Source organism: Equus caballus, chromosome 16, assembly GCF_041296265.1.
Source record: "Equus caballus isolate H_3958 breed thoroughbred chromosome 16, TB-T2T, whole genome shotgun sequence".
Lineage (NCBI taxonomy): Eukaryota > Metazoa > Chordata > Mammalia > Perissodactyla > Equidae > Equus > Equus caballus.
In genome coordinates, this window is record NC_091699.1 from 63833399 (window position 1) to 63849295 (window position 15897).

At 35.6% G+C, this 15897-nt stretch overlaps 1 protein-coding gene across 2 annotated transcripts in view; it reads right to left on the reverse strand.

Moving 5' to 3' along the window:
- Positions 1–15897, reverse strand: part of STT3B (STT3 oligosaccharyltransferase complex catalytic subunit B) — a 112137-nt gene that overhangs the window by 1701 nt on the left and 94539 nt on the right. The window contains exons 9-16 of one of the 2 annotated variants that reach the window (XM_023620807.2): positions 15016–15170; positions 12602–12813; positions 11153–11340; positions 10260–10431; positions 9188–9361; positions 6236–6349; positions 2897–3109; positions 2136–2200 (exon numbers count right to left, since the gene is read on the reverse strand). In XM_023620807.2, coding sequence (XP_023476575.1) covers positions 2180–2200; positions 2897–3109; positions 6236–6349; positions 9188–9361; positions 10260–10431; positions 11153–11340; positions 12602–12813; positions 15016–15170 — 1249 coding nt within the window. In that variant the 3' untranslated portion in view covers positions 2136–2179. The remainder of the gene's footprint in view (positions 1–2135; positions 2201–2896; positions 3110–6235; positions 6350–9187; positions 9362–10259; positions 10432–11152; positions 11341–12601; positions 12814–15015; positions 15171–15897) is intronic. The other variant, XM_023620806.2, reaches the window with a different exon arrangement.

A 15897-nucleotide genomic window follows, 5' to 3' on the forward strand; every position in this document is an offset into this window, starting at 1 on the left:
CACTGTGATTGATAAAGACTGTCTTAATAAGCCCTTAGCTCTTCCTATGGCTGGACTCCTTGAATAGTCAATGAGCATCACTAACTCTTCTACGGAGAGGACACGAAGAGATCCAAAATGAACTGGACTAGATCCCTAGCTTTAAGGTCAAAGAACTACCAAAGCATTCCTCAAATGCGTATCATATATTCTGCACCATTAGGTGAATGAACCCCCACCTCCCCTCTCAATCAATAAATGCTTAGCTGGAATAATTACTCACATGTCCAGGCATGATAGAAAATAACATTAGACTAAGAAATAAGAAAATATTAATGCTGCTCCTAGTTTAGCTTCCAAGAATTAGCTGTATGTCAGAAATAACAAATTGGTAACTTTGGGGGTCCCAGTTTTCTTATCTGTAAAATGAAGATGATTGTACCTATTCTACACACATGAAAGAGAAATAAAATTACTTGGCACATTCTCCAATTTAGGTAGGAAAATAAGTATCTAAAAATGAAAAACAAAACAAAAACCAAACATCAAGAAAAAAGCCCAACATTCCTTGAGTTTCATAGATCTTTTAAAAATAACACATTTTTCTTAACAGTTCAGGATCCCACTAAAATACTTTCAACAGATGTTTTCTAGTATAAGAAGCAAAATTACTACAAATGCAGTGGTAGAAATTGCTGCAAAAATGTTTGCTGTGTTAGAATCCTACAAGATAAATCATACAGACACAATGTGTCTGCCAATCCGACATATAGTGAAGAAAGGAAGTATTTTTTGGAAACAAGCAATTTAATGCACCATCAAAGCACTGGGTTAGCAGAGGCTGAAGATTCAGGAGATTGACCACTCAATTCAATTTTCACATTTAAATACAACTCTTGGAGGAGGTTTCAGAATCTTAGAATAAATGCTCCATCGTGCACATTTATTTATGATGTTCAGTTTAAAGCACTTTATAATTTTTTCTAACAGGGACAAGAATACAAGGCAAAATGCAATCCTTCTTAAAGTTACAAAAATTAGTTACTGCTAACTTGTCCACAATATATGTTACCTTATTATTAACTTATTTTATTAAGGCAAAAAGTAAAAAATTTCAGAGGACACAATTTTTAAAAATTCAAACGAGATCAAGGAGTTAGTGTCTTTATCATCATTACCTACAGATTTCTAACATGAAAATTTTTCTATGAGATATTGTAAAATGCCCCAGGTCTATACAAGTATGTTACTAGTCTCTAAGGGTGTTTTTCTCTACGGGCAGTGAGCCAATTTTGGCAGCTCTGGACTACAATTCCTAGGGCTTTAGTCATGTCTTCTTTGCAGTGGCAGGAAAAACTCCCAGAATGCCTGCTGTCTCATACCCCCTCACTTGCTAAACTAAAAACCAGGGTAGGGAGAGGAAACCAAATAAAGAAACAAAAAGCATTCCTCTGGTGCTAGTACAAAAGAGAGATTATAAAGCCATGTAAACCAGAAATTCAAAATCCATGTTGTTGGCTACTAGAATATATATTGTGGGCATTCAAGATAGACTCATTTTAATTATCCATTCGCTTATTTATTTTAGGGAAATGATGGGAAGACAAAAGAGGTCAGTAAGAAAACTCACTATAATCAGTAAGTTCAATGGCATTGTTTTTCAGAAAAGGTAGACGTTCACTGGGCTTAGATATCTTAGGAGTAACTGCCTTGCGATTAGCAGCATTTGCTTTGACTCCTGCACTGATGTGACTCACCAGTTTCTCCCACTATATGGCCTGTGAGAAACCAGATCATTTGATCTGTCATTTGATATAAAGACTGGTAAGTGAATCTGATATGACCCACAGAAAGAGTGTCAGCTCTACATATTTCAATACATCAGTCTAGATACGGGAATTTCATATCTGGCACAGAAAGTATTCATTTAAAAAGTTTATATTTACATATCATACAGCTAATATTCAGCACTTTTATAGTACAAACTGAAATAATCTGTATTCTGAATATACTTGAAGTATACTTTAAGTAATGCAAATAGATAAGACAATTGCTTCAATGATTTAAAATAACTAATCCAAGCAATGTAAACAAGCATCTCTCAAGACTTAAGACTGAAATTGTTCTAATAATTATTAGTATTTTAATGGTAGTACCTTGTAATACAACCTTAATATTTCATCTGACTGCTCATTATTTTTCATCTTCCACAGAGGGCAACCTATATAAATATTCATTTTTAGTAGTCTTTTATAGCAAAGATTAGATCTATTTGGCTTAAGTGAGCAATAATGACTTCCAATAAAATACTTCACATCTTATTAAATATTTATACAAAAGGACTGCAACAGTCTCATCATCATAATTCCTGCCTACAAGCTCTGTCATGATAATTACATTTAAAAATAATTATCTTAAGATAAATGATTTTTTTTATTCAAACCTATTCTTTATTCAATGAATAATACAGTAACATCATACTAAGAATGGAACATGAAAATGTAGTATACATTTGCTTTGACCAAAAGATGAGGAATGGCATTTTTCAATCACAATGGCATTACTTCAGTATTTGGCATTTTTACTTTTCACAGAAAGTGATGGCCACAGTCACATCTTACTTTATGAATAAGTCTTATTAATGGGAAGGTGCAAACTAAAGCCAGGAAATCTCAACTTGGTTCACCAATAACTACTATATGCTATCCAGAAAAAGTTGCTGCTTGGGATATCTGAGTGCTCAGCTTGAAAAGAATGCCCCTAGCAGGACAGCTTGATATTTACTTTGTATAAAAGCCATCATCTTTACAGATCTGGTAAATGGAAATTTATTAGCAAATTTTAGTAATTATTTTTCAGACAAACCAACCAACCTTGAGTTACCCTTTTATAGACATTGACTTCACCTGGCACCCACCTTCTTTGACAAATACTTCTGTTTTGGGAAAATGTTGGTGACTCGAGGTTTGTGGTCTAGTGTCTCCCTGTTATCAGGTGCTTTCACTTTATATATCCTTACAAGCCAGTGTTCTGATGTAAAGGCCTCCTCCAAATGCTTGAATTTAATGTCCTTGTTTCCAATCTCAGCATTACGTGTTCGGTCAAAACCTGGGGGTGTACGAAAATCCAGCTGCAAAAGTGACATTAGTATTGGATGTTAGCCATATCATTAAGTATTAGAAGGAAGTAAATGTTATCATCAGAGTAAAATTCTCTTTAAACTAGGAAAACAGAATCAGAGTAATATACCATAACAATTCTCATATGCTGTTAACTAGATATAGGAAGAAATCAGGAAGAGAGAAACTAAATACATCACAATTAGAATTTCACCGAACCCTTAAAGTTTATGAGCAGCCTGCAAGCGTTAAAAAACCAACACAGCAAACCAAAATCCATCAAAGCCCTTTTTATAAGTACAGAGAGAGAACACACAGAAGCGACTTCTTTTCTGCCTCAGGGCCTTGCACTATCTATTCTCTGAGCCTGAAAGTGCTTCATTTGGCTCTTTTGCACGCTTGCTCCTTTCTATCCTTTGGTCTCAGCCCAAATACCGTTTCTTTAGGGAAACAGTTTCTTAGATTGGTGGTTGAGAACTCTCCTCCATTGTTTCCATATCTTTTACTCTATAGCGTTCATTGCTAAAGTTTTTATTTATTTATTTATTTATTTATTTAAAGATTTTATTTTTTTCCTTTTTCTCCCCAAAGCCTCCCAGTACATAGTTGTATATTCTTCGTTGTGGGTCCTGCTAGTTGTGGCATGTGGGATGCTGCCTCAGCGTGTCTGATGAGCAGTGCCATGTCCGAGCCCAGGATTTGAACCAACGAAACACTGGGCCGCCTGCAGCGGAGTGCACGAACTTAACCACTTGGCCACGAGGCCAGCCCCTATTTATTTATTTATTTTTTTAAAAGATTTCTTTTATTTTTCCTTTTTCTCCCAAAGCCCCCTGGTACATAGTTGTGTATTTCTAGCTGTAGGTCCTTCTAGTTGTGGCATGTGGGATGCCACCTCAGCATGGCCTGATGAGCGGTGCCATGTCTGCACCCAGGATTCAAACTGGCAAAACCCTGGGCTGCTGCAGTGGAGCGCGGGAACTTAACCACTCAGCCACGGGGCCGGCCCCTTTATTTATTTTTAAAATTACAGGTTTCCCCAGCTATCCAAAAATTCTCTTTACGCCACTTTGCTTTTATGGAAGACCTATACCAACCGAAAGAAACCTGAAGAGGATTTTTGCTTTCATGGAAAAGCAAAAAGTGAAAATGGGGTTCAGCAGTTTTTTTGCAGCAAGTTATAGAGACTAAGTAACTTAAGCATACTGTCGTATTTCAAGCCTTCCACTTCAGTTACAGAGATGACTAACCTGGACCTTCAACATGAAGGCAGGCAGATATAGAAGAAGGTGTAGACATTAGTGACCTGCCTGCTCTGATGGAGTCAGACAACAATAACGTACTAACAGATGCCCCTCCTCCTCTCTCTCCTACACCCTAGTCCCCTGTACCTCCCACCACCCCATCCTCTGACTACTCAGCCTCAGACACCACCACCGCCACCACCACCTCTCGGCCTTCCAGGGTGCTTGCTGTCTTCCTGATTCTAGAGTGTGAAACTACACCGTACGTACATTATTTCTACTTCACTTAGGCTGTGTATTTACCAGGTCATTCCTGCTTTTGCTATATGTCAGTGTTATTTTAGGTTTTATGTGTTATTTGGTATGATTTGGTAGGTTATTTTTTGGGTCTGGGAATGTTCAAAAAATTTTCCCACCTAAGTGGTAACTGCATCTTTGCTTTACACCATTTTGGCTTACAAAAGCTGTCACAGCAATGCTCTACTTTTGGATAGCAGAGGAAATCTGTTCCTGCATCCTCCACCAGGATAAAAGGAAAAAAGGAGGAGAGGGGAGAAGACTTTAAGAAATTCTCAGACTAAGTTTATGTTAACACACAAGCAGAACTTAATTGAATTCAACTTCAAAACAAAAATAAAAACCTAATCTACTCCAATGAGGGAATAACTCGTTCTTGCATATCTGTACAATAAAAGTTATACTTCATGTTTTAAACATATATTAGTCTTGAGTAGGGAAGGCATCAAAATAAATACATACTAGAAGCATGGCTTAAAACTCCTATAAAAAACAGGAAAAAAGGTCTTTCGATGCTATCATTAGTGAACACAGAAACAAACCCTTGACCCATTTTCTGAGGTACCTAATTATTATGGTTTAAGTACTTCTTTCTTAGCATGAGTTTAGAGACTGGGCAGTGGCTTTCAAAAAAATCAAAACACAAACAAAAACCTAAATCTACTAGTAAAAATTATTGTGTATTTTTTTAAAGCCATCTACAGAGTAATTACAAATGAATAATGATGAAACATTATCTTGATCCCTGGTATTTACATAAAATTAAACAAGCAAGTTTTCCTCTGCCTTCTAGTATCAACTTAACCAGCAGGCAATATGCAATCAGGCAGTTTTCACTGAATCTTAGTATGAAGGCATAATTTAGTATTATAGTCACACAATCTAAGAGCTATAAAGAACCTTAGAATTCAAGTCATCAGTCCAGCCCCTATTATATAAAGAGAAAAAAACAAGTCTATGGAGGATGTGACTTGTCCAAGGGTTACATGGCTTGACAGAGCAGATCCAAATCCCAGGTACTATGATAGTAAGCCCACTGTCTGTTCTTTTTGCCAAAATGCCTCTTTGCACATTCACTCATCTTGTGGACCCTTAAGCTTCTGTACCACATCATTCTAATTTTCTAGGAAACTCTGACCCAGATAGTCCTAGCTATCTGTAGTGATGGAGAATAGGGAAAGAGTGAATATCTGAAGTGACTATATAACTCAACTCTTTAATTTCAGGCTTTTCCCTACCAAGCAGCAAAGTAACCTACTTAAGATCACACTATTTCCTAGCTGGGAAAACCTCTCCCCTGGAGAATAACGTCTTCCAAAAGCATGAAGTCAAAGGTGGCACGGCAGGCAAAGGTTGGATTTGAGCCTAGTGTTAATTAATATTTTGGAAAAAAATCTTTGATCTAAAATTTTTTTCCTAATTTTTCACATAGACGTTTCAGATATCTAAATTTAACTAGGCAGGGGGAATCTTTAGATAAGCACATTTTTCTTTAGAGTGCAACCAGAACATCATTATCTTGTTTTCTAGAGGCAAACAAAACTACTTTTACAAAAGTTTTTTGAATAGATTATTAAAAAAACTGATGTAACTAACCTGCATTTCTCCAAATCTGTAGTATGACATTTTATACATAAGGCAATTCAACAAAGTTGGGGATCCTGCTTTGTCTACACGGAATTCTCCTTGTGGGGTGAAATAGTCACTTTCCTACAAGAAAGAAACCAGAAGTTTCTGTGTCAGTTCAATTTAACACATTCAAAGCTACAGGTGCCCCTTTTCATTCCCGCATAAGAACCAGCTTTGAGGTATCTTCATAAAGACCTATTTAGTTACATCTCAAAAAAAATATGGAATCAGAAGATTAACTTATAAACTTAATGTGATACCTAAAAAAGCCCATAAAACCATTATGAATGTTTTTTAAAGTTGAGCCTGAAATCATTTATAAAAATAAACACGAGTGCCTAAGATAGAAAAGAACAGCAGTCTTTTGTTGGGAGTCAGCGAGGGCAGTTAATCCTACCAGGTTTTAAATCATGTTAGAAAACCTCAATAATTAAAAAAGAATAATATCAACACCATCATCTAATACCAAGCAGACTGGCTCTCTCCAATTGCTACATCTTCACCTCCATTACTCCTTTTCAGAGTTTTCTTAAATGTTATTCTTTATTTTTCCATATGAACTCTAAAATCAATTCTTTAGTTGGAGAGGGGACTATTTAGAAAAGTTCTGTAGTAATTTTTTTTTTTTAGATTTTATTTTTCTTTTTTCTCCCCAAAGTGCCCCCCGTACACAGTTGTATATTTTTAGTTGTGGGTCCTTCTAGTTGTTGACGCCGCCTCAGCATGGCCTGATGAGCAGTGCCATGTCTACACCCAGGATCCGAACTGGCAAAACCCTGGGCCACCGAAGCGGAGCAACTTAACCACTCGGCCACGGGGCCAGCCGCCCCCTCCTTTTTTTTGTAGTAATTTTTATTGTGATCTCATCAACTTTATAAACTAACCTCTAAAGAGGGCCAATTTGACACTATAGATAGAAATTCTTTGTCTGGGAATTTATCCTACAGAGATACTTGTACATGGGCAAAATAATCAGTATAGAAAGTTATTTACTGCAGAGACTAAAACTGGAAACAACCTAAACATCCATCAGTAGGGACAAGTTAAATAAATCATTTTGCACACAAAATGGAACACACTGTGCAGTTGTAAAAAAAAAAAAAAATGAAGAAGACTCTCTATATTCTAATATGGAAAGATCTCCAAGATATATAATCTAGTGAAAAATGCAATAAAAGGATGTTTCTTTTGCTACTAGTTATCTGCTTGAATAAGAATCTGAAGAAAATGATGAGTACCATGGCCTTTTTTCTTTTCTTAGGAGGAGGGGGGAAACTTCTACTGTATATTTATTTATTTTTTTAATTAATTAAATTTTTTTTTTTCGGTGACGAAGATTGGCTCTGAGCTAACATTGGTGCCCATCTTCCTGTATTTTGTAAACCCCAGGTTGCCGAAGCAGAGTGTATAAACTTAACGACAACAACACCGGGCTGGCCCCCATATATTTATATTTCATTTTTTGAACCATGCAAATATATTACCTATTCACCAAGTTTAAAAACACTGATTTGAAAAAGTACAGACATTTAGGGTTTCTAATCATATAAATGTTCAAAGCATATATTTGGATCTATTACATGTTACAATTTTAACACTGCTAAAACAAAGCCACAAATGAAAATCATATACTGGGAATACTAAGATTAATTTAATACAAGGAAATAATGTTCATTAATCACAGTTAAGGGAAAATGTCACAGCATTTACATCTGAACAGAAAATCTGGGCTCTACGCTACTTTGTCCCTGTCACACAACACATATGCATACATTTTCCTAAAAGGTTCTTTTATTCTGGATCAGCAGTGAATCTTTCATCTTTTGTGTCTTCATCATGTAAACTAGAAAGCTGGGTGTCCATCCTCAATGAGCTCGCAACTGAGTGGGAGAAAGACTACACAATCTACCTACAAAACAAGTTGTGTACGATTCGATGATGAGTGCAGACATGGACGCACCAGAGAAGGGCTTCTGGAGAGGGGACAAATCTGTGCTAAGAAGGTATTCCAAGAAAGATTAGAGTGTAAACACACATGTCAGATGAGTCAAGGAAGAAACAAGGCGAGCTTCACTGGCTAGAGCAGACTGACAGAGTGGAAAAAAGTTGTAAATAAGAGAGACAAAAGGCCAGCAAAGGAAAGCAAAGTATTAAGGGGTTTGCATTCCGAGCTAAGAAGTTTGGATTTTATACCAATACTTCATTACAGAGGTTATTTCGTACCAGCCAGTAAGCTGAAGCTTCATCTATATTACTACAAATTCTTATAACAGCACTACAAATAAACTATTCCTGGCATCCCCATTAGTGATAATCTGAGGCTGCCTTACTCATCATTAAAACCCGGAACCTAGAATAAGACCTAGTGCTCAAAGCACATAATGCTGACTGGCCAAAAATAACTTGGTCCATAGCACCAAGCTGACAGTGGGAGGGTTTTGGTTTTAACTCGTCTGTCTGGTTTCAAGGCCCTTTTCCTTAATCTATTCAAGTTTTTCAGGCTGTAAAGTGCCATGATCAACATCATGTTAGACTGGGAGAGGGAACAAGACTAAGGCAAAGATAGCAATTTCAAGGTTACTGTCCTGTTTCAGGTTTATGATCGTAAGGGTCAGTACTAGAGTGGAAGCAATGGGAATGGAAAGAAAGGGCTGAAGTGAGAGGCTGTGAAGGAGTAAAAGCAAGAGTCTTGACAAACGATTGCTTCATAGGGGAGAACAGAAGTATCAGGTATGAGTTTCAAAAGTTTTAAACCTGGGAAAATGCTTATAGTATCTTTAATAAATAGGAAAGTCAGAGTGAGGGACTAATGTAGGAGACAGGATGATGAAAATGAATACAATGCAATTAGCAAGATAAGAGAGTTACTTAGACACTGCGAGCTGTCTCTCACACACCTGGAACGATCTAGTTTCTTACCCGAATGTCTTTTGGATGTTCCCCTTCAGCTATCCTAACCATCCAGAGAAACTTGTTGATGTCATCACCAGAATAGCCAATAACCCCTCCAAAAATAACCAAAACATAATCTACATCCAGACTCCTCATGATTTTATAGGCTGCTGTTTCATTTGAAGACATAGCTTTTCCCACCTACAGAATAAAAAAATGAGAATATGTGTACTTAGTCCCACAATACACTAAAACCAAAAATGAATGTACATTTTTACCTTAAGACGGAATGCATCTCAAGACTCTGATTTAACATGGGATTCTTTTCAGAGAAATGATTTGCTATGAATTCAACAAATTCACTGAAATTTTTAAGCATCCTACTTACTACAACCAGTTATAGCAGAAATGTCAAAATCAGAATACATCTAATATTTTGCTAATAATTAAGTTTCATGAAATTAACCTCTTAATACAAAAGCAGCAGGATTAAAAGAAGTAGAATTTCTCCAACTTCAGGCCAGAGATGATCAGTGATCTGGCTAGCACAAATATATTCTCCTCAGTCTACCAGACAGATTACCTACAACACTAATACAAATAGAATTCATTTGGTTAACTCTAGTTATCTATTTAAATCTTTAAAGAACATTGAGGTGATTACCTTAATTTATGCAAACTAGTCATTTAATAGTTAAGGTGAACATAATCTGCATATCTATAAAATACAGTGCATTTGCTTTACATATTTCCAAATAGTTATCTTAATTTATAAAATGGAAAATACAAGTCAAACACAGTATTCTAAAAGTTTCCAATTTTGCCTAATTCTCCAGAGAGCTAAATAAAAATCACAAGATCTGCCAGAAATCAGCCTACAATTCTGAATGATAAATAAATAAATACCATTCTTAAAAACAAAATAAATAAGCATAGCTTGAACTCACTTGATTGAATAAACGTGTAAAGATGCATTTTGAGAATTCAGCAAGCAAAGAGGAGTTTTATCCACATTTTTCTTACTTAATCACAAGTGAAACCTGATTCCTAAATAGTAAAAGATTTATAATTTTTGATCTTTTGTTTATCAAATTCTTACCAGTGCTATGTGGCTGTTATTCCAGGTGTTATTATCCACCAAAGTAGTTCTATTAGCCATTCCAGCTATCTGATAGCCATAATCCCACCAAGACATCACTCGGGCATGTTCATCTGTATTTTGCCTTAGCCAAAAGTAAGCTTCTCTAAAATCATCTAAGATATTCCTGGTGCTGAAAAGAATCACAATAGTCTTTTAAATGATAGCTTCTAAATGTGAAGAGGGTAACTTAAAATCTTGAGGTGCTAAAGCATTGAATAATTTCACATTTTAAGGATGGTAGTTAAAAGCCTCAACGATGGGGTCGGGGATCAATGAAGAGCTAGACTAATGCTTCTTAAAGTTTAATATGCACACAAATCACCTGGTTATCTTATAAAAAAGCAAATTCTGGTTTAGCAGTTCTGGGGTGGGGCCTGATATTCTGTAAGTCAAACAAACACCCAAGTTAAAGCAGAAGCTGGGGTGGGAGAGTGGAGAGGCAATATATAAATGAGCTGTTCTTAAATTTTAGCTCCATCACCTGCAGGGCTTATTAAACCACAGATTGCTGAGCCCCAACCTCAAGTTCCTGATTCAATAGGTTTAGGTGGAGTGTCTACAATTTGCATTTCTAACAAGTTTCCTGGTAATGATGATGCCCTGTGTCCAAGGACCACACTTCGAGAAAAAATGATGTATATGTTATGATGTAAAGATATTCTGGAAAAGAGCATGAAATACAATGATTATTACCCACTTCAACCAAAGGGGCTGGGCGAGGAAGAGGCCATATGAAAAACATGGTAGATTCATATGCAGAGCCTCAAAAACACCTATCTTTGAATTGTATGTTTTGAGACAGAAAAAAAGAATAGCTATAAAATCCTTTTGTAACCAAGTTATTTTCTTACCCATCATGATTGTAAGAGGCCAAGACTACACTTGGACTGGAGTAGGCATTGCTTGTGACCCAGGTACAGTGGACTGCAAACATCATCAATAGCATCAGCATCAACATGGTGACAATGCTTTTTATATTAGGACCTAATCCCTCTTCAGTTTTTTCCTGTTCAGTTACATGTTTCCTCACTTTACCTGCCTGAAGATATAAAAAACTGGTTAGATAAATTCATCATTTAACTTGCTTCATTAAGACACTCAAGGTGAAAAGTTGGGAGAATGTTAATCTATCAATTTATTCTTTGAGTATTCTTGTGTCAGTGATACAATGTTTTCTAAAATTTATCAAGGTAGATTCTAAAGTCAAATGTGACTGAGAAGGCTTCCTGGGACTATATCCAATCCAGGAGCTAGTCACAGAGCAAAATATCTGCAGTAAGAAGCTGCTTTCACACCCAGTTGTCCTTTTGTTTTATGTAAATACAACGGAGATAACCAAATGCCCTCATTGTGGCAGTCTTTTCTTATAAAATCTGAATTCCTCATCCTGAAAATGGCAATGTCCAGCTATAAACCAGACCCATGTAGGACTTTAGCATAGGAAAAAATTGCATTATCAGAATCAGTCTTCCAATTTCCAAACCCCAAAACCAATAGACCTGTTAAGATTACATTTTTGAAAACAACAAAAAAGCCTACCAAAAACTGGAAGAGAGAAGAGAATAGAGTCATACGTTCTAAACTGCAAGGCTAGTTAAGAAACCACAAAACAAATAACTACTACAGACACAACAGAAAGTATGTGCTTTATTAACACAAATCTGTATGAATTATATTGGACCTATAGTAAGGAAAGAAAGAATTTCAAAGTTAATACTTAAACTAGGAAGTTTCATTGCTTACTGGTATTTAAAAACCCAGTTAAATAGTAAAATTTAATATGTCATTCAAGACAAGTGCTCTAATTCTTTCAAGTCTTTTCTGTGTTTCACCAAATATAATCCTGCTGTTGCAGGTTAAAAGCGAATTACATTCTATCGGCCAGCCCCCTTTTGCTAACAAATTGGAGGCTTCATTTTTAAAGGCACTTTATTCCCTTTATTTTACTATTCAATCAACCAAATACTGAAAAAGTTTACACTAAATATGGACCTCAAGGATAAGCACTTGGGCACATGGTTTCAGAATGGCTATAGTGCTAAGTTTTATGTAATTACAGGGGTTTTACATAAAACTTGACCAAAAACAAATGAGAATTCCTTCTCTGATTATATTCTACTTTCTTACTCTGAGCTAAAAGACCCAACTTCAAATTTGAGGCAAATAGTATAGACCAACTAGAAATGTCACAGTTTGTCTAAATCTTTCTTTAAACACATTTATTAATATGTATGGTTCTTATTGTGGAGGAAAAAATAAAGTACATAAAATTTTTAAAGGCCTTACTTCAGATTTCCCACCTTATCATACAAATTTCCTGGGTTTCTTTTGTCATCCTCATCACTGCTGTCCTCCACAGGTGGGTTTTCCCTTTTCATGTCATCCCCCAAATAGTGCTCAAAAACATTTGAGAAGGCAATTGCAGACAGCATACAGACGACTGGAGTCAAAGTCAACATCAGCCGCACCATCACTCCAGCAAAGTAGACAGCGCTGATTGCATACAAAGCAACTGCAAAGACAAGTTCTCTTATAACACTTCAGAAAAGAAAACGTTCACAGGCAACTGAACTAAAAATTTAACATATTATAAACCAAATCTAAAAACAGACAAAAGTCTCAAAAAAGAGCTGTTTTAAATTAATAATACTGACCAATTGATTTAATAGTCATATAGAAATTATAACTAGTGTTGACTACGTAAACTAAATAATCACTACACACAAACTGTTGTTTAGAGAAATGTATCATGATTCAAATTTAATTGTAGTTATTATGAGGAATAAGAATTCATTATTTGTCAACAGCATCACATATTAGAAAATCCATAGCTGATGGATGAAAACATATTTGGCAAATTATATCATTAGGCACAGTAAGTTTACAGAATCAAAGTCTATGAAAAGACAATGCCAATATCTGGCATAAAACCCGCATTAAAGTAAGAATGAGATGAGAAGAATATAATTTATTAACCAAAGGAGGAAACTGTAGTTACTGCCAAGAGCCTTTTTTTTTTTGCTGAGGAAGATTCGCCCTGAGCTCATATCTGTTGCCAATCTTCCCCTATTTTGTATGTGGGTCACTGCCCCAGCATGGCCAGGAGTGGTGTAGGTCTGCACCTGGGAACCAAACCCAGGTTGCCAAAGTGGAGAGTGCTGAACTACTACACCCTTGGGGCTGCTTTTTAAAAAAGAACTGAAAGTAATTTCAAACAGCCAAAGCCTTCCAGACACTATGCTAACCACAGGAAAAGGCGCTACCATTTCTGGTTGAAGGCTATATGACTTTACAAAGTCAATGTGTCATTTGAACTCCTATCTCATTTGAAGCTAATCAAAAACTTTTTTTCCTGACCACAAAATACATTATACCATATTCTTGTGTATAGCTCAATGAATTTTTATATATGCACACATCTATGTATTTACTACCCATATCAAAATACAGAACATTTTTATACCTCCTCTTCCCAGTCAATAACTGTTCTCCCCCCTATAAAAAAGGTAAACACTATTTGGACTTCTAAAGCATTAATTTAGTTTTCCTTATTCTTGAACTTTCATACAAATGAAATTACACAAAGTGTTCTCTTTTGTACTGGCTTCTTTTATTTATCCACGCTATTCTTTTATTAATTGCTATTGTACAAATACATCAAAATTTATATTTATCTATTCTGCTGATAACCTTTGGAATGTTTCTAATTCAGAGCTATTATGGATGAAGTTGCTAGGTGCATTCTTAAATATGTCCTTTGTTGGACATACGCATTCATTTCTTTTTGGGTATTCACCTAGAATTAGGATTGCTGAGCCATTAGGTGGACAGTGTGTTTAAGCCAAATCTTTTTGAATGATGCAGTACTAACATGGCCTTATCCAGAGTCCACTGATCTATATAAACCAGAGGAGAATGAGTCCTTCAGTTAGGACCCATGCAGGGACTTTATTTTCTCTCCTGACTTTACTCTGGAATAATACTTTGAGTGTCCCTAATGGTCCAGGCCCCATATTTGTACAAGTTCAAGTCCTGGTACTACAAATTGTTTGCTTGTGTGACCCGGTGCATGTTACACAACTTTTTTCAGTTTCAGGTTTTATCACATGCAAAACAGCCACAGCATACTTCTTGTGATAATTGAATCATGTAGAAGTTGTTGGTATCTGCTTATATTGTCCATTTATATTTTGAATGTTAGATCCTAAACACTTGGCTTTAAAATAGTTCGTATTTCTAAGTCTTGTTAGTTGGAAATATACACAAATCTCTCAGTGAAAGGGTGTTTACTTAAAGGTGATTCTTATTTCATTACAAAATATACTTTGCACTGAAATTTGGACGATGGATGCAAACTTCTTCCTACTTAATCAAATCTAACTTAGAAAGTGAAGTCAAGACTATAAGGTGAATAAAGTTATAATTTCCAATTCTCAGCCACAGACAATGACAACATTAACTTCTCAAAAACCATAATAAATTGAATTAAAAATTTCTATACAAGTACTAAATTAAAAGCTATATATATATATATAATTAGAGTATATACAATACAAAATTGCTGAGTTTTTCTTGATTAGGCATTTATGCAAAATAAGAGGAAACATCTTGAATATGCATAGAGTCAAGCAAAGAAAAACAAAACTTTGAAGTGATAATCTCAATAATGAAAATAAATTGTTCCAAATCACAGTTTTATTAAAAAATCTCTTACCAAATACTCTTTCATCGTTGATATTTTTAATGCAGAACCACAGGCCTGCTGGGAAGGTACATACAAGAATATGTAGATCAAAGAAGAAAGACACCCAAGTTGTAGGTTGATGCTCAGACACGGATGCAATAATTGGAATGTGTATTTTTGCATACCTGGTATTTAAAAAGTTAATATTATTTAAAATGAAAATGATAAAACAGTTGTTTCTTTTAGAAGAATTTTGATTGCAGATATGGTTCCTATTTCCCACCCCTTATCACTTAAAAGTACATTCCAATGTAACCTGCTATATTGGAAATAAATCTGCTCCACCTTGGTAAACCTAAAACCAATATGCTCTCCTGAAAATTGGGAGAATTATCTAAGGCCAGTTATAAAAAAGTGTTGGCTCTGACCTTTAATACAAAAATCTTTGGTCAAATAGGAATTTGTTCTGCAGTTTAACTTAGCATCTCCTACATCTGCATCAATGAGTTTGATTACCTTTTGGACTTACTACTAGTAGAAATACCTTATCTAACAAGATATTATGCTGCCACAATATTTTTCTTAAAAAGGAGATGGCACGGAGGCAGGTGAGGAAAATGGAAAGGACAGGACAAATTATTCCTGAAATGCCCTGAGATTCCAAAGCAGTCAATTAAAGTTTAGAAAGCAAGAGTAAAGTAAGACTGACAAAAATTTAACCTAGTAATTTAGCCTAATCAGAATAACTGTCTACAACTGGGGTTTTCCCTCAAACTCTCTGGTGATCCACAGGCTGATCTCTTGAAGTCTGTGTCTAAATGTTAGTTTCAGTCATTCATACATAATTTGCTTATGCCCTTTAGTTAGACCTGAACATAAACCGTTTTGGTATCACATCAAAAGGCAGGCCCA